The sequence below is a fragment of the Microcaecilia unicolor genome, chromosome 6 (assembly GCF_901765095.1).
Source record: "Microcaecilia unicolor chromosome 6, aMicUni1.1, whole genome shotgun sequence".
Lineage (NCBI taxonomy): Eukaryota > Metazoa > Chordata > Amphibia > Gymnophiona > Siphonopidae > Microcaecilia > Microcaecilia unicolor.
In genome coordinates, this window is record NC_044036.1 from 99,691,363 (window position 1) to 99,705,297 (window position 13,935).

Consider the following 13,935-nt stretch of genomic DNA (forward strand, 5'->3'; position numbering starts at 1 on the left):
GCAGAAACAGGAAATGAGAGCTGAGAGAGAAGGGAAGGCAGGCTGAAGACCTGAGCCTGCTTGCCTTTCACTGCTGCCACCGGCCACGAGGTAAGAACTTTTAAATTCTGGGCGGCACGCAGGAAGAGGGGCAGGTGGAGGACTGGGAGAAGACGGCGGGCAGCGCAGGTCAGGCTGCCACTCGGAGGAGAGGGGGAGAGAGAGGGGGGGGCATGGAACTCTTAGCGTTAATGAGCGCCGTGTCAAACTCAGAATGGCCGTGAGGCAGGAACTCGTGCCACAACTGGCCACTGACATCCAGACTCCCACGCAGCTCAAACTCCATAGTAACCAGCAGTGTGACGGGAAGCGGGCGAGCGCGGAACTCGCACCACACCTCGCCTCCTAATGGTTCCCTTAAAAACATAATCGCCATTACATGATAACCTTGCTAGCACCCGTTTCATTTGTGTGAGAAACAGGCCATTTTTTACTAGTAAGAACATAAGTGTTGCCATACTGGGACAGACCGAAGGTCCATCAAGCCCAGCATCCTGTTTCCAACAGTAGCCAATCCAGGTTACAAGCACCTGGCAAGATCCCAAAACAGTATTACATTTTATGCTGCTTATCCAAGAAATAAGCAGTGAATTTTCCCCAAATCCATCTTAATAATGGCTTATGGACTTTTCTGCTAGGGAGTTATCCAAACCTTTTTAATCCCCGCTAACTGTTGTCTTCCTTGAAGGAGAGAGGAAACCCCTGAGGGAAAATAACCTGCAGTGCCATTGGCCAAATACCCTCAGAGTGCTCTGGGCCCTGATGTGCAAGATCCAGCCAGAATATGCTGGAATTCCCTAGTCTCAGAGTAGGAGTATGGAGAGTGAAGACCACTACACTGAGACCCTGTTCAAATCCTGTGAGCAGTAATTTTTCCTGAACTCCCCAGGTACTAACTTAGGTAGTAAGGCAATGTTTAGTTTTAATGTTTCCTTATGTGTCCTTCTGTCTGTCTGTCCTTCCCTTACCCTTTTTGGTCCTGATTTAGATTGTAAGCTCTTTTGAGCAGGGACTGTCTTCTTCATGTTCAATTGTAAAGCGCTGCGTACAACTGGTAGCGCTATAGAAGTGATTTATAATAGTAGTAGTAATGTTGATACCTGTTACTTTACCTATCACTATCTGCTGCTTACTACTTTTACCGTTCACAGTTCTACTTTTTCTGATAATAAACCTATTAGTTTATTAGCTCTGTTGTCCTGGACTAAAAATCCTGGTGATTTTTCTTGCCCTGTGGGTGTTTTGTAGGAACTGTGGAAGCCCTGGAATTGTGGGGAAATAACTTGCAGGTGGGAGATTCGCCCAGAGTCTCTGCCTAACTCAGATGACTGACACCATGGTCAAGCTTGGGCTAGGGTCATCAAGGTACTGAGGACCCCGGTGCCTTGAGGCGGCTTCCCCCTGAGGGACTGTAGACCGATACCAATTCAGTGTACACTGGTTCCGATGCCTATGAAGCCCTTAGCATCAATGTTCTCCCCATAGGCAATGAATGGATCTCAAAAATAAGCCGGACCACCTGAAATGCTAGCACCTGTACCCTCGATGCCAGAGCCTCCTGTCAAGCAAATAGAGGCTGCTTCTGGACCATGGCCCAGGGCTACTCCTTCGAGGAAGCCATTGTAAAGGCTAGGGTTTGCTAGAGTGCTTACTTCCTTTGAAGGTATCTTGGGAGTACCAGTGATCAGCTCAATGGAGACTCTCTCACCATGTTTGGTTTCCAGGAGAATGAACAACTCTCACACATCAGGGACACTTCAAGGACACTGGTGAGCTTGATGCCCTAGTGATCAAGGGGGAAATTGATGATGTTTCTTGGCCTCCACCCAATGCATTGCATTGGAGTTCCTTGATGTTGACGAGGGCAATGAGAAATCCTCCGTCATCCTCGGGGAGGGATCGGAGGATGCCTGATCCTAACGGTCGCTACCAACGCTCGATGTCAAGGAAGATGGAGGCCTTCTTGATGTCGATGTATCCCCAGTGTCCAGTGCAGCTGCCAGAGCCTGGATGCCTCCGATGCTAAAGTTAATGGGTCAGACCTACTGGTGCCAAAAATCCATTCACACTACTTCTTTCAATCCTTGATGTATCTAATTGACATTTGTGAATGGAGTTTACAAGAGGGTTCATTTGCACACCCCAGGCATGTGTCCATAAGCAACATGGAACTATTGCACCGGGAGTATTTCAAACCACAGAGTTTTATGGAACACGTCAGGAAAAACAGCCGAAGCAAAATCAAAATGGCTCAATGAAAAATGTGCCTGAGGCATAAGGGAAACTAGTGGGCCACAAAAAAATAAAGAGTGCCGAAAACTCTGGCTAGAAGAAACTCAGGAGAAAGGAATAGGTCTAAGGCCCCACATATACAACTTACACATGTCAAGACAGCAAAACACCACAATTTGCAATGGTAAAATGTTTTCAGAGATGCAAACTGCATGGGACAGCAGACAACATATATCTTCACTGCTGCACAAAAAAAAATGAAGACTGAGCTGGTTTTATGCAATGATGGCAGGCAGGAAGGCGTGCTCAGACACTTTCAAACACTTCTAGAATGGACACTGGGAAGCATTTTCGGCACCAGGCTTCATTGAATGGATGTCGCCCATCAGTGACATTATTACATTCTGCATGTACTCAGAGAAAAAACAGCATATTCAATTTATTTATTGGGATTTAACAACTACCTTTATGAAGGGATTCACTGTTGTATTAGTCTCAGATGCTGTGGTTGTGACCGCAAACATAGTTTGGGAAGCCCAGACCTAGAGTTCAGCTTACAGGAGCTGAGTGACCACAACCTATCTGCTGCTTCCTCTTCTGTGGGCTTTCCTTTGCCCTTGGAATTACTCAGAGCTGGTAGATCTTGAGGCCATGGGGCCCCACAATTCTAAATGCAGAGGAGAAAGCAGCCACAGCAGACAAGCATTGCTCACAGATTCCTCTTGCTAGTTGGAAGAGCTAAAGAAGGGGTGGAAAATAAAGGAAAGAAGGACTTTTCTAAAAGCAGAAGTGCTGACCCCCCCCCCCCCCCCCCCCCCCCTCTTTGTTACAGCTGCAACACTGGTCAGTCCCTGCTTCTCTCTGCTGGCAGCCCAGTAAAACTACAATTCTGCTTCAAACCAGTTTGGAGCTGTTGCTTTAAATGGCAATATTAGGGTGAAAATAACTTTAAAAGGATAATGAAGGATCCTAATCATACATTAGGAACCTGCTTATCAAACTTTATGTGGCCACAAACCCATTATTGCGGCCACAGAAAGCATGCAACCCCCGAGGCCTAGCATTCTTCCATGCTGCTGTTCTAGGCTCTTTTACAGCTTTGCGGCCAATGCTACTGTCATTCCCTACCTTCCACAGAACTTGTGCAGACCTAATTACAGTGTGGCCTCGTCAGGAGATGCAGGCCGATAACAGGTTTTTTTTTTTTTTTTGGGGGGGGGGGGGGGGGTCAGTTTATTCAGATCATGACCTCAAATGTAGAATTTGCAATCCCATTTGGGGTCACAACCCGTAATCTGTGCAACCCTGCATTAGAAGGGCTTCTCTAAATATTCAAATACTTCCTGTGGGACACTGAACATCATTAAACATGACACCTAACTATAATTCACCCATCAGTCACCTGTCCTCCATCCCCTAGCAACAATCCATTTTGATTCAATTTAATTAATCTTTTACCTTGCACAGAATCTGTTTTCACAGTAAAATCATCAGGAGTGAGTATGAAATTCAACCACCAGATGAAACCTTTTTCTTGTTTTTCCTTCCAGCGTTCATCAAAATACACATTTTTGGCAGCAAATGGCATTGGATGCCTTGGGATTGCTAAAAATAAAGTGATATTTTTGTAGAAAAAAAAAAAAACACACCAAGTTAACGTTCACATATCCCTTCTAAAAATTCACAATATCCAATAGCTACATTTTTAAAAATCCCCCAACTGACACAACACTGAAAACAGTATAACTGCATTTTATTTTTAAAATAGAAAAAATATTTTCCAAACTAAAGGTTCTTGAAAAAGTCAGAAGCCAGAGGACAAGCAGTTCAACTGATTAGTAAAAGATATAAAGTCTTTTTCATGCCTAAGATTTCTAATTTCAAATAAGGCTTACATTGTGGCAATCCACAGTTTCAAACACAATTCCTATTCCAGTTAGGAAAAAAGTGCTTACATACCCAACAATAATAGAATGATCATATTGTTTCAAACCCTTCTACTTCTTGATGGCAGTGTTCAATCTTACTCATTAGGAGTGTGTAACATGCAACTACAGACTGACCCTTTGCACACACTGAAGTCAATTGAAAGCTAAACTGAGGCATCTACTCCTTTTCAGCTTTCTGATGCTGTTCCTATTTCTGTGTGTCAAAAGCTGACAGTTTATCAGTTAACTTATCAAAAAATCCACCTTTGCTTTGACATAAAGAAGGGGAGGGGATGGCTTGAATGGGCTAACAAATATTCCTTTGGCTTGGAAACAATACAATTAAACCAAGTGTGGTAAACATATTAAATCACTAGATATTACCGACAAGACTTCAATAGGGTGCCACTGTTCCACTGCCAAGACAGAATACTATAATGGGTCTTTGATTAACATACATTTGTGGGCCCCAATAATGAACCCCCTATTTACTTCTTTTTAGAATCCTGCCACAGAACTTCATGCACTTCCATGGCCACCACCCCACCACCTCCAGCATTTTTGTTCATGGCTCTCCCTGCCTCCCCCCCCCCCCCCCCCCCCCCCCACCTCATTTCACCTCTCTGCAAGTAGCATGGAGCAAAGCTTATCAAAGCTTTGTGGCCACAACCCCATTGTAGCCTAATTATAATTGCACTCATTGGGAGGAGCAGGCCAACAATGTTTTTTTTTTTCCAAACTGCACATGTTGCGACACCAAATGTGGATTTTCCAACCCATTTGGGGTTATGGCCCACAGTTTGGAAAGCCCTGGTGTAGTTCTGCGTACCATAGTGGCTGCAGCAGGTTGTGAGTGAACATGGGAAATATGCAAGTATATGCTTTGAATGGGGTGGTCTAATGGTTAGAGCAGTGAGGCTGACAATCAGGGGAGCTGGGCAAGTCATTTTCATCCTCCACTGCACACCACTATACTTGTAGCTGCAGACTTCTTCAGCTCAATTTGCGATACTTGCAGAATCAGAGAAAAATATATTCTTGCTCTTCTCACATACACACACTAGTCTAAGTTGTGTACTACTGTATACTGCTTAGCTCTATCACTATCATCGTCAGCTATTCTGTGACAGCTTTATCCCTAAGGCTACAGCAGCCCCTTCCCCCCCCCCCCCCCCCCCCCCAATCCTGTTCCCATTTCTACTGCTTCTAAGTACACTTCCCCCAGGCACTTAGTGACTCTATCCAATATCAGCCCAGTCTCTCCGGCAGAGCTCATTCCCCCTCATCCACCTCATGCAGAAAAGTTCCACCTTTACAGCTCAAGAACTCCCCCCCCCCCCCCCCCCACTGGCTCACCCCTCCCTTCTTTATAATTAGAGCAGCCTTCCTATGTTCTGCCCCTACTCCCTTCCTATTGACTGGATCCTTCCTACCCACAGTGTCTTCAGATAGTGACAATGGAAGCACACAGCAGACTCTCACACAAAGAGGATGCTCAGAGAAACAAGAAAGATTTTAAACTCTGAAGAATGCACAACACATTAGCCACCCTTCTAGTTTCAGGGCATCAATGCAAAATACATTGAATCCTGGGAAAAAAAACCAAAAACAGGACAGTTGGCAATCCTAACCTCAGTTCTGAGCATGCCCAACTGAGCCTCCTCCCTTAAATGTTTGGGCTCTAGGCATGAACCTGGTTTCCTTATCCTTCAAGCTAACCTGCCCACAGTAACAGATATTATTTAGCAGTGCATATAGCAACCAGCAGAATTAAGAAAATGAAATGCATATCTGATCACTAAAAGGCAGATGGGTAAGGCAGGGAAAGGGCTAACCTATGTGCCTTTAAAGTGAAGCTGCTATAGCCTCTAACACCCCGGCTAACAACTGGCAAGCCAGGAGCCACCCCCAGGCAGATTTTTTAAGGAGCTTGATCAAGCTGCAACCACCCTGCTTGGGGAGACAGAGAATACTGAAGAGGCAGTGGAGCTAGCTGACCATGTGGCACTGTGAAATTTGAGTGCTCTTTATCTCCCCCTGCTGGTTGATGGACACAACCCATACGTAATGGCTTCATCTGCTTGATGACAAGGAAAAGGCAGTTTAAAAGAAATAATTCCCTAGCTGCTATGTTTCACTCTAGCAAAATGTCTGTGCTGCAGAAACAGGAACTGCATTGGGCCATTTTGGGGAGGAATTTCTGTCTGAAACCCCCACTCCAGTCTGGTCCATTTTCAAACACTGTTTTTTTTTTCCATCGCTTTTTTCTCAAATGCCAAATTTAGTCCTGTTCTATTATAATTTAAAAGATATTTATTTTGAATTCCTTATTTATAATTTTTTCCAACATATTGCGTTTAAAAGAATAAAAAAGGGTACAAGTAGAAGAGGAAATAATGAGTAATTTAGAAGTTGATCTAAACTTTCCACCTGTTTTTGATTTCACGAAGGTCAACCGAGACTGTGGCACAGTAACAATATGTTTGTTTCTTTTGGGGCCGGCAAAGGTAGACGTCCGAGACAAACCTATAGAACAAAAAAAGCAAGATCGATAAACCCAATCACAAATCATTTATACAAAACAAGGTCTTCTGATTGAGGGTTTCATTAAATTTTCAGAAAAAAAGTTACTGTAGAAAAAGCAAAGTTACCTTTAATAGGTGTTCTCAGACAGCAAAATTAAATCAGACAGGTGAGTGACTGCAAAAGGATTTCAGAGCTCAAAACAAGAATAAAATTATGAGCATGTCCCCCCGCTCACACAGAGCAGTTCCCCAGTTAAAAGTTCATAAATGGACACTCAATTAACTGGGTGAAATTGCATGTCTTATTAATCCTGTTGTCTTTGAAGAGCACCTGTTACAGGGGAACAACTTGATTAAAAACATCCACTGACAAGCATGTTATAGTCAGCTAAACAAATGACTCCCTCCAAACGAAGGGCTGATTTAGTATCAGAAACAATCATCCCCCTGTTGCAGAACAGGAGATGGACAAGTAGTACTGAACTCGCTAAGACTGAAGGTTGGTTCAAATAACTAGAAAGTATAAACTGAAGACCCAGTAGCTACTTTATAGATTTTCTCTAGTGATGCAAATTTCAAGAGCCCTATCATGACAACAGTTGCTCTAATATATATTTTTTATTATTGTTAATTTTTACATTTCCATCAACACAACAGAAATAGGCATGGACATTCACAACAGATATGTATGTATGTACGTATGTATAAATAGCTAGATTTAAAGAATGAAAACTGTCAAGCAGTTTACCCCTAAATAAATAAATCCCTTTAAATCAATTAGATGATGAACTTTCTTCCCCGATCCTGCTCCTGTACTGGTATGGACTCCACAACTCCAAGCTGAATTAACTGCTCTATAGCCTCATGAGAAAGGACTCGCAAGGGGTTACCATAAGGGCATCTAGAATGGGTTATGTGAGCTCCAGGGCACAAAAAGCCTCTAATGCCACTGGTCAGGTGTATGAGGGCACACTCTTGAAGGAACAGGTGTAACTGGCCTACCTGGAGTTCCACAGAGAGTGCTGAATGACCCTCAATGGGGTCACAGTAGCAACAAAGGAAGAGGATGCTGCTATCCCTCAACCGCCTTACTTAAAAAGAAGGTAAAATTGGGGAACAGGGTGCAGGAAGGAAGGCGGGGGAGATGCCAGAGCTTGGCCCACCGAGGCAGGGGGGCCGGGCGGCCTCAGTCCTGCCTCAGGTGGCATCTTGCTTTGGGCCACCCCTGCCTGGCAGAAACCCAAACAGTAGCAACATTCCATGCTACTAATCGCAAGCACTGACTTCCCCCATGTCTATCTCAATAACAGACTATGGATTTTTTCCTTTAGGAACTTGTCCAAACCTTTTTTTTTAAAACGCTAACTGCTGTTAGCAATGAGTTCCAGACCTTAACTATTCTTTGAGTGAAAAAAATATTTCCTCCTATTTGTTTTAAAGTATTTCCATGTAATTTCATTGAGTGTCCCCTGGTCTTTGTACTTTTTTGAAAAAAAAAAATCGAATCACTTTTACCCATTCTACACCACTCAGGATTTTGTACTCCTCAATTTTATCCCCACCTCAAACATTTCTTTTCCACAAGAGGGATGTCCCTTTTGCTCCCTCAATAAATCAGCAACAGCCAAACTTTGCCTGCCCAGGCGACATTAGCCCCAGATCCCCTAAATATAGATTTTTACCATCCTCTGGGAGTCTCTAAGGCCTGGCCTTAACTAGATCCTCACCAAACAAAATGCACCCTTGAAAAATGCATGTTCAAATGAACCTTCAAGGTGGAATCTGCTGTCCAGTGCTGAAGCTGGCACCTGCAGTTGAGCACAAGTAGGCCAGAGACAGAACAGATGCAGATCAAATCATAAAGGGAAAGGATAAGGGTAATGGGATTCAATATACTGCCTGTGGTACAATAAAAGAAATTTACAATATATACAGGTACATTAATATCAAATCTTTTAATCCAAAAGCCACCTGACATCAAGCCCATGGTATCTCTCAGCTACTAGAGAATTTGAATTTGGTTGGTTACCCTTTTGAGAAAACTATTGAATCTTGAAATTTAGGTGTTCAACTTTTGTATGAACACCTGGCTTCCACTAAAAAGGTTAAACCTATTTTTCATAAGTTTTTCTCTCCCTGGTAAAGGTGAAGGCGGCTGAGAGAACTTGGTGCAGAATGCCAACTTTTGATAAGAGGAGTCTGGAAAAGATTCTCAGAGGAATATAAATCAGTCATTTTTGAGACTAAGAATTTATTTTACTCAGTTGAAAATTCCTAATAGATCTAGGAATATTTTTGTATTGACTAAGAATTTGTTCATTACTTCTCAAGGTACTGAACAATGTTTATCTACTCCACTGAGTTATGAAACCTTGTCAGATTTTTTCCATGAAAAGATTGGGAAATTTTAGACTGGTGTCTAATTTGCCATTTTTATCTAAAGTTTTAGAATAGGTAGTTTTAATGTACTTGCTTGACTTTGTCAAGGAACAGGAGGTTCTTTCCGAGTTTCAGTCTGGTTTTAGGAAGTTCCATAGCACAGAAACTGTTTTGTTAGATATTGCTGACGATTGTTAGAAGTACTTAGACAAAGGGAATGATGTTTTATTCGACTTAAGTGCCGCTTTCAATATATTTGATCATGCGATTAACTAGACTAATGAACATTAGGATCTGTGTTGTTGTGTTACTTTGGTTTAGATCTTTTTATAGAAAATAAAGTCCCAGTATGTGCTGGTTGAATCTAAACTTTCTAAACCCAACTTTTTGAAATATGCAATGCCACAAGGTGCTCTATTGTCGCCATTGCTTTTTATTTTTAATCTTTATGTGTACCCAGTCATCAATACTGCATTAAAACACATAATTCGCTTGCTACTTGTAGCAAATTGCCATTTTTGCAGCAGAGACCCTTTGATGGATTGCCCCTATGTTTATGTGAATAGAAGACGATGAAAATCTGGTGCAGTCTTTATCTTTGTATCTTGGAGAGGCTTTTTAGCTACATTATCAAGCTGTGCACCGATCTTTTCATGGATTACCTTAACTACAATTTACACCAAATGAGTGTGGGATTGGCTCAGTGACAGCAGCAACCATTATATGATGTGGAGCTTACCAGCTTGTATGCTGCCTTTAATTTACTAATAGGAGAATCAACGGACTTGGTCTTATTTTGGACACTAGACCTGGGAGAGGCTTCTTAGCTACAGTATAAATAGTCTATTTTGAGCAGATAGTCTGTAGGAAGATTAAATTTCTATAGCAACGTGGGACCAATTTGTTATGCTCCTCTTTCTAGTAAATAGCCTTACTAGACTTGCTAATTTATTTATACGCATTTTGCTCACACCTTTTCAGTAGTAGCTCAAGGTGAGTTACATTCAGGTAGACTGGGTATTTCTCTGTCGCTGGAGGGCTCACAATTTAAGTTTGTACCTGAGGCAAGTCTCTTGCAGTCCAAGGTGTGCAAGCTGCTTTCGCCAGGGTAGGCATGAGGACAGGGAAAAAAAATGGTGGCAGATGGAACTCAGACACCACCTTTGGCATAAATTTAGGGTGCATGTGAAGGACTACTCTGTTGTGATAAAAGGTGCATCCACTACTAGGGCCTGAAGCTCACTGACCCTATGAGCTGAAGTAACAGCCACCAAGAAAACTACCTTCCAGGTCAAGTACTTCAGATGGCAGGAATTCAGTAGCTCAAAAGAAGGTTTCATCAGCTGGGTGAGAATGACATTGAGATCCCATGACATTGGCGGAGATTTGACTGGGGACTTTGAAGAGAGCAAACCTCTCATGAAGCAAACAACTAAAGGCGGTCTACAGATAGGCTTACCTTCTACACACTGATAAGCACTAATTGCACTAAGGTGAACCCTTATGGAGTTGGTCTTGAGACCAGACTCTGATAAGTGTAGAAGGTATTCAAGCAGGGTCTGCGTAGAACAAGAAAGGGGATCTGCAGCCTTGCTGTCACACCAGATTGCAAACCTCCTCCACTGAAAAGAGTTAACACCTCTTAGTGGAATCTTTCCTGCAAGCAAACAAGACTCGGGAGACACTCTCCAAAAGACCCAAGGAAGTGAATTCTAGGGTCTCAACATCCAGGCCATGAGAGCCAGAGACTTGAGGTTGAGATGTAAAAGCAACCTCTAGTTCTGCGTGATGAGGGTCGGGAAACACTCTACTCTCCACTGTTCTTCGGAGGACAACTCCAGAAGAAGAGGGAACCAGATCTGACGCGGCAAGTACGGCGCAATCAGGATCATAGTTCCATGGTCTTGCTTGAGTTTCAGCAAAGTCTTTCCCACCAGAGGTATGGCAGGATATGTATATAGAAAGCCTGTCCCCCAATGTAGGAGAAAGGCATCTGACGTTAGTCTGCTGTGGGCCTGAAGTCTGGAACAAAACTGAGGAACCTTGTGATTGAGCGGAGTGGTGAAAAGATCCACCAAGGGGGTGCCCCATGCTCAGAAGATCTTGCAGGCTACGCCCATATTCAGCGACCACTCGTTAGGTTGCATTATCTTGCTCAGCCTGTCGGCCAGACTGTTTATGCCTGCCAGATAAGTGGCTTAGAGAGACATGTCATGACGACGCACCCAACGCCACATCTGGATGGCTTCCTGACAGAGGGTAAGATCCAGTGCCTCCCTGCTTGTTGGTGTAGTACATCGCAACCTGATTGTCTGTTTGAATTAAGATTGGTTGGCTAGCCAATCTCTGAAAGGCTTTAGAGCGTTCCAACTCGGAGCTCCAGGGTGTTGAGCTGAATATCTGTTTCCTAGAGGACCAGGGTCCCTGTGGAGCCCATCTACATGAGCCCCCCACCCTAGGAGAGATGCATCCATCGTCAGCAGTTTATGCAGCTGAGGAATTTGGAATGGGTGTCCCATGGTCAAACTGGATCGAATTGTCCACCATTGAAGAGAATGTGCAAAGTCAGTGGACACACATATCTTCTAGATTCCCCGTGGCTTGACACCATTGGGAAGCTAGGATTCATTGAGCAGATCTCATGTGCAGACATGTCATGGGCGTGTCTGTGGAGACCATGTCCCCTAAAAGTCTCAACATCTGTCGAGCTGTGAATTGCTCGAACCTTGGACACTAGGAACAGAAGATTGTCTGCCCGTGCCTCGGGAAGGTAAACAAGCACATAAGCACCAACACGCTGGGAAAAGACCCAAGGTCCATCAAGCCCAGCACTCCATCTCCAACAGCGGCCAATCCAGGCCCCAAGAACCTGGCAAAAACCCAAAATTTAATAACGATCAATGGACTTTTCCTTCAGGATTCTATCCAGACCCCCTTTAAACTCAGCAAGGCCAGCTGCCGTCACTACCTTCTCCGGCAATGAGTTCCAGAGTCTAACTACGCGCTGAGTAAAGAAAAACTTTCTCCGATTCGTTTTAAACCTACCACATTCTAATTTCATCTTGTGTGCCCTGGTTCTATTATTGTTAGAAAGTGTAATCAAACGCTTCACATCTGTCCACTCTACCCCACTCACCTCAATCATATCACCCCTCAGCTGCCTTTTCTCCAGGCTAAAGAGTCTTGGTCGTCTTAACCTCTCCTCATAGTGTAGTCGTCCCATCCCTTTTATCATTTTTGTCGCCCTTCTCTGCACCTTCTCCAATTCATTTATATCTTTTTTGAGATGAGGCGACCAGAACTGAACACAATACTACAGGTGCGGTCGCACCATGGAGCGATACAACGGCATTATAACATCCTCATGTTTGTTTTCCATCCCTTTTCTAATAATACTCAACATTCTGTTCGCCTTCTTAGCCGCCGCAGCACATTGAGCTGAAGATTTCAATGTCCTATCCACAATGACTCCCAGATCCCTTTCTTGGTCCGTAACTCCTAAAGCGGAACCTTGCATAACATAGCTGTAATTCGGGTTCCTCCTTCCCACATGCATCACTTTGCACTTGTCAACGTTGAACTTCATCTGCCATTTGGACACCCAATCCCTCAGTCTCATGAGGTAGGCTCAAACCGTTGCCATGTCAAGTAATGCTCCAATGAACTCCAATTTCTGAACATGAGTGAGATGGGACTTGGGGTAATTGATTACAAATCCTAGTAGTTCCAGCAACTGAATAGTCTTCTGCATGGACTCGCCAGCACCTTCCTCCAAGGTGCTCTGCACCAACCAATCGTCGAGATAAGGGAACACAAAATCACAGTCTGTGTAGCGACGCTGCAACCACTGCTAGTCATTTTGTGAAGACTCTGGGAGCTGATGCTAGGCCAAAGGGCAGTACGCAGTACGGAAAGTGATATGCTCCCAGCAGAAATCGAAGATACTTCCTGTGGGCTGGAAGTATTGGGATACAAGTATAAGCGTCCTTTAAGTCCAGAGAGTATAGCCAATTGTTTTCCTGAATCACGGGAAGAAGGGTGCCCAGGGAAACCATCCTGAACTTTTCTCGTACTAGGAATTTGTTTAGGGCCCTTAGGTCTATGATGGGACGCATCCCCCCTGTTTTCTTTCACAAGGTAGTACCTGGAACAGAATCCCAGCCCTTCTTCCCCTGGTGGAACGGGTTCGATCGCATGGGCCTTTAGAAGGGCGGAGAGTTCCTCTGCAAGTACCTGCCTGTGCTGGGAGCTGTATGAATGAGCTCCCTGTGGGCAATTTAGAGGTCTGGATTCCAGACTGAGTGTGTATCCTAACCAGACTATTTGAAGAACCCACCGGTCGGAGGTTACGACAGGCCACCTTTGGTGAAAAAACATTAACCTCCCTCCCACCGGCAAGTCGTCTGGTACGGACACATAGCGGCTATGCTCTGCTGGAGCCAGTCAAAAACCCGTCCCTGGTTTTTGCTGAGGAGCAGTAGGGGCCTTGGGCGCATGCTGTTGACAAGAACGAGTAGGCTGCCGAGTCGCCGGACTGTACCTATGGCTACAGTAGGAATAGGGAGCACTCCGGGACCCACCAAAATACCTCCTAGTTGAAGAGGTGGTAGCAGAAGGCGTCCGGTGGGAGAGAAAAGCCATAGCATCAGTATACTTCTTGATCTGGTCAACCAGATCTTCCACCTTCTCTCCAAAAAGATTATCTCCCCGGCAAGGAACATCTGTGATCCTCTTCTGAACTGAATGGTCCAGGTCAGAAACATGCAGTGATGAGAGTCTGCGCATTGCTATACCTTTAGCAGAGATCCTAGATGCTACATCAAAAGTGTTGT

General features: G+C 44.2%; 1 protein-coding gene across 1 annotated transcript in view; it reads right to left on the bottom strand.

Moving 5' to 3' along the window:
- ASPM (abnormal spindle microtubule assembly) overlaps positions 1-13,935 on the bottom strand; it is a 220,455-nt gene that overhangs the window by 170,189 nt on the left and 36,331 nt on the right. The window contains 2 exon segments of the mRNA XM_030206746.1: positions 3,730-3,876; positions 6,630-6,725. Coding sequence (XP_030062606.1) covers positions 3,730-3,876; positions 6,630-6,725 — 243 coding nt within the window.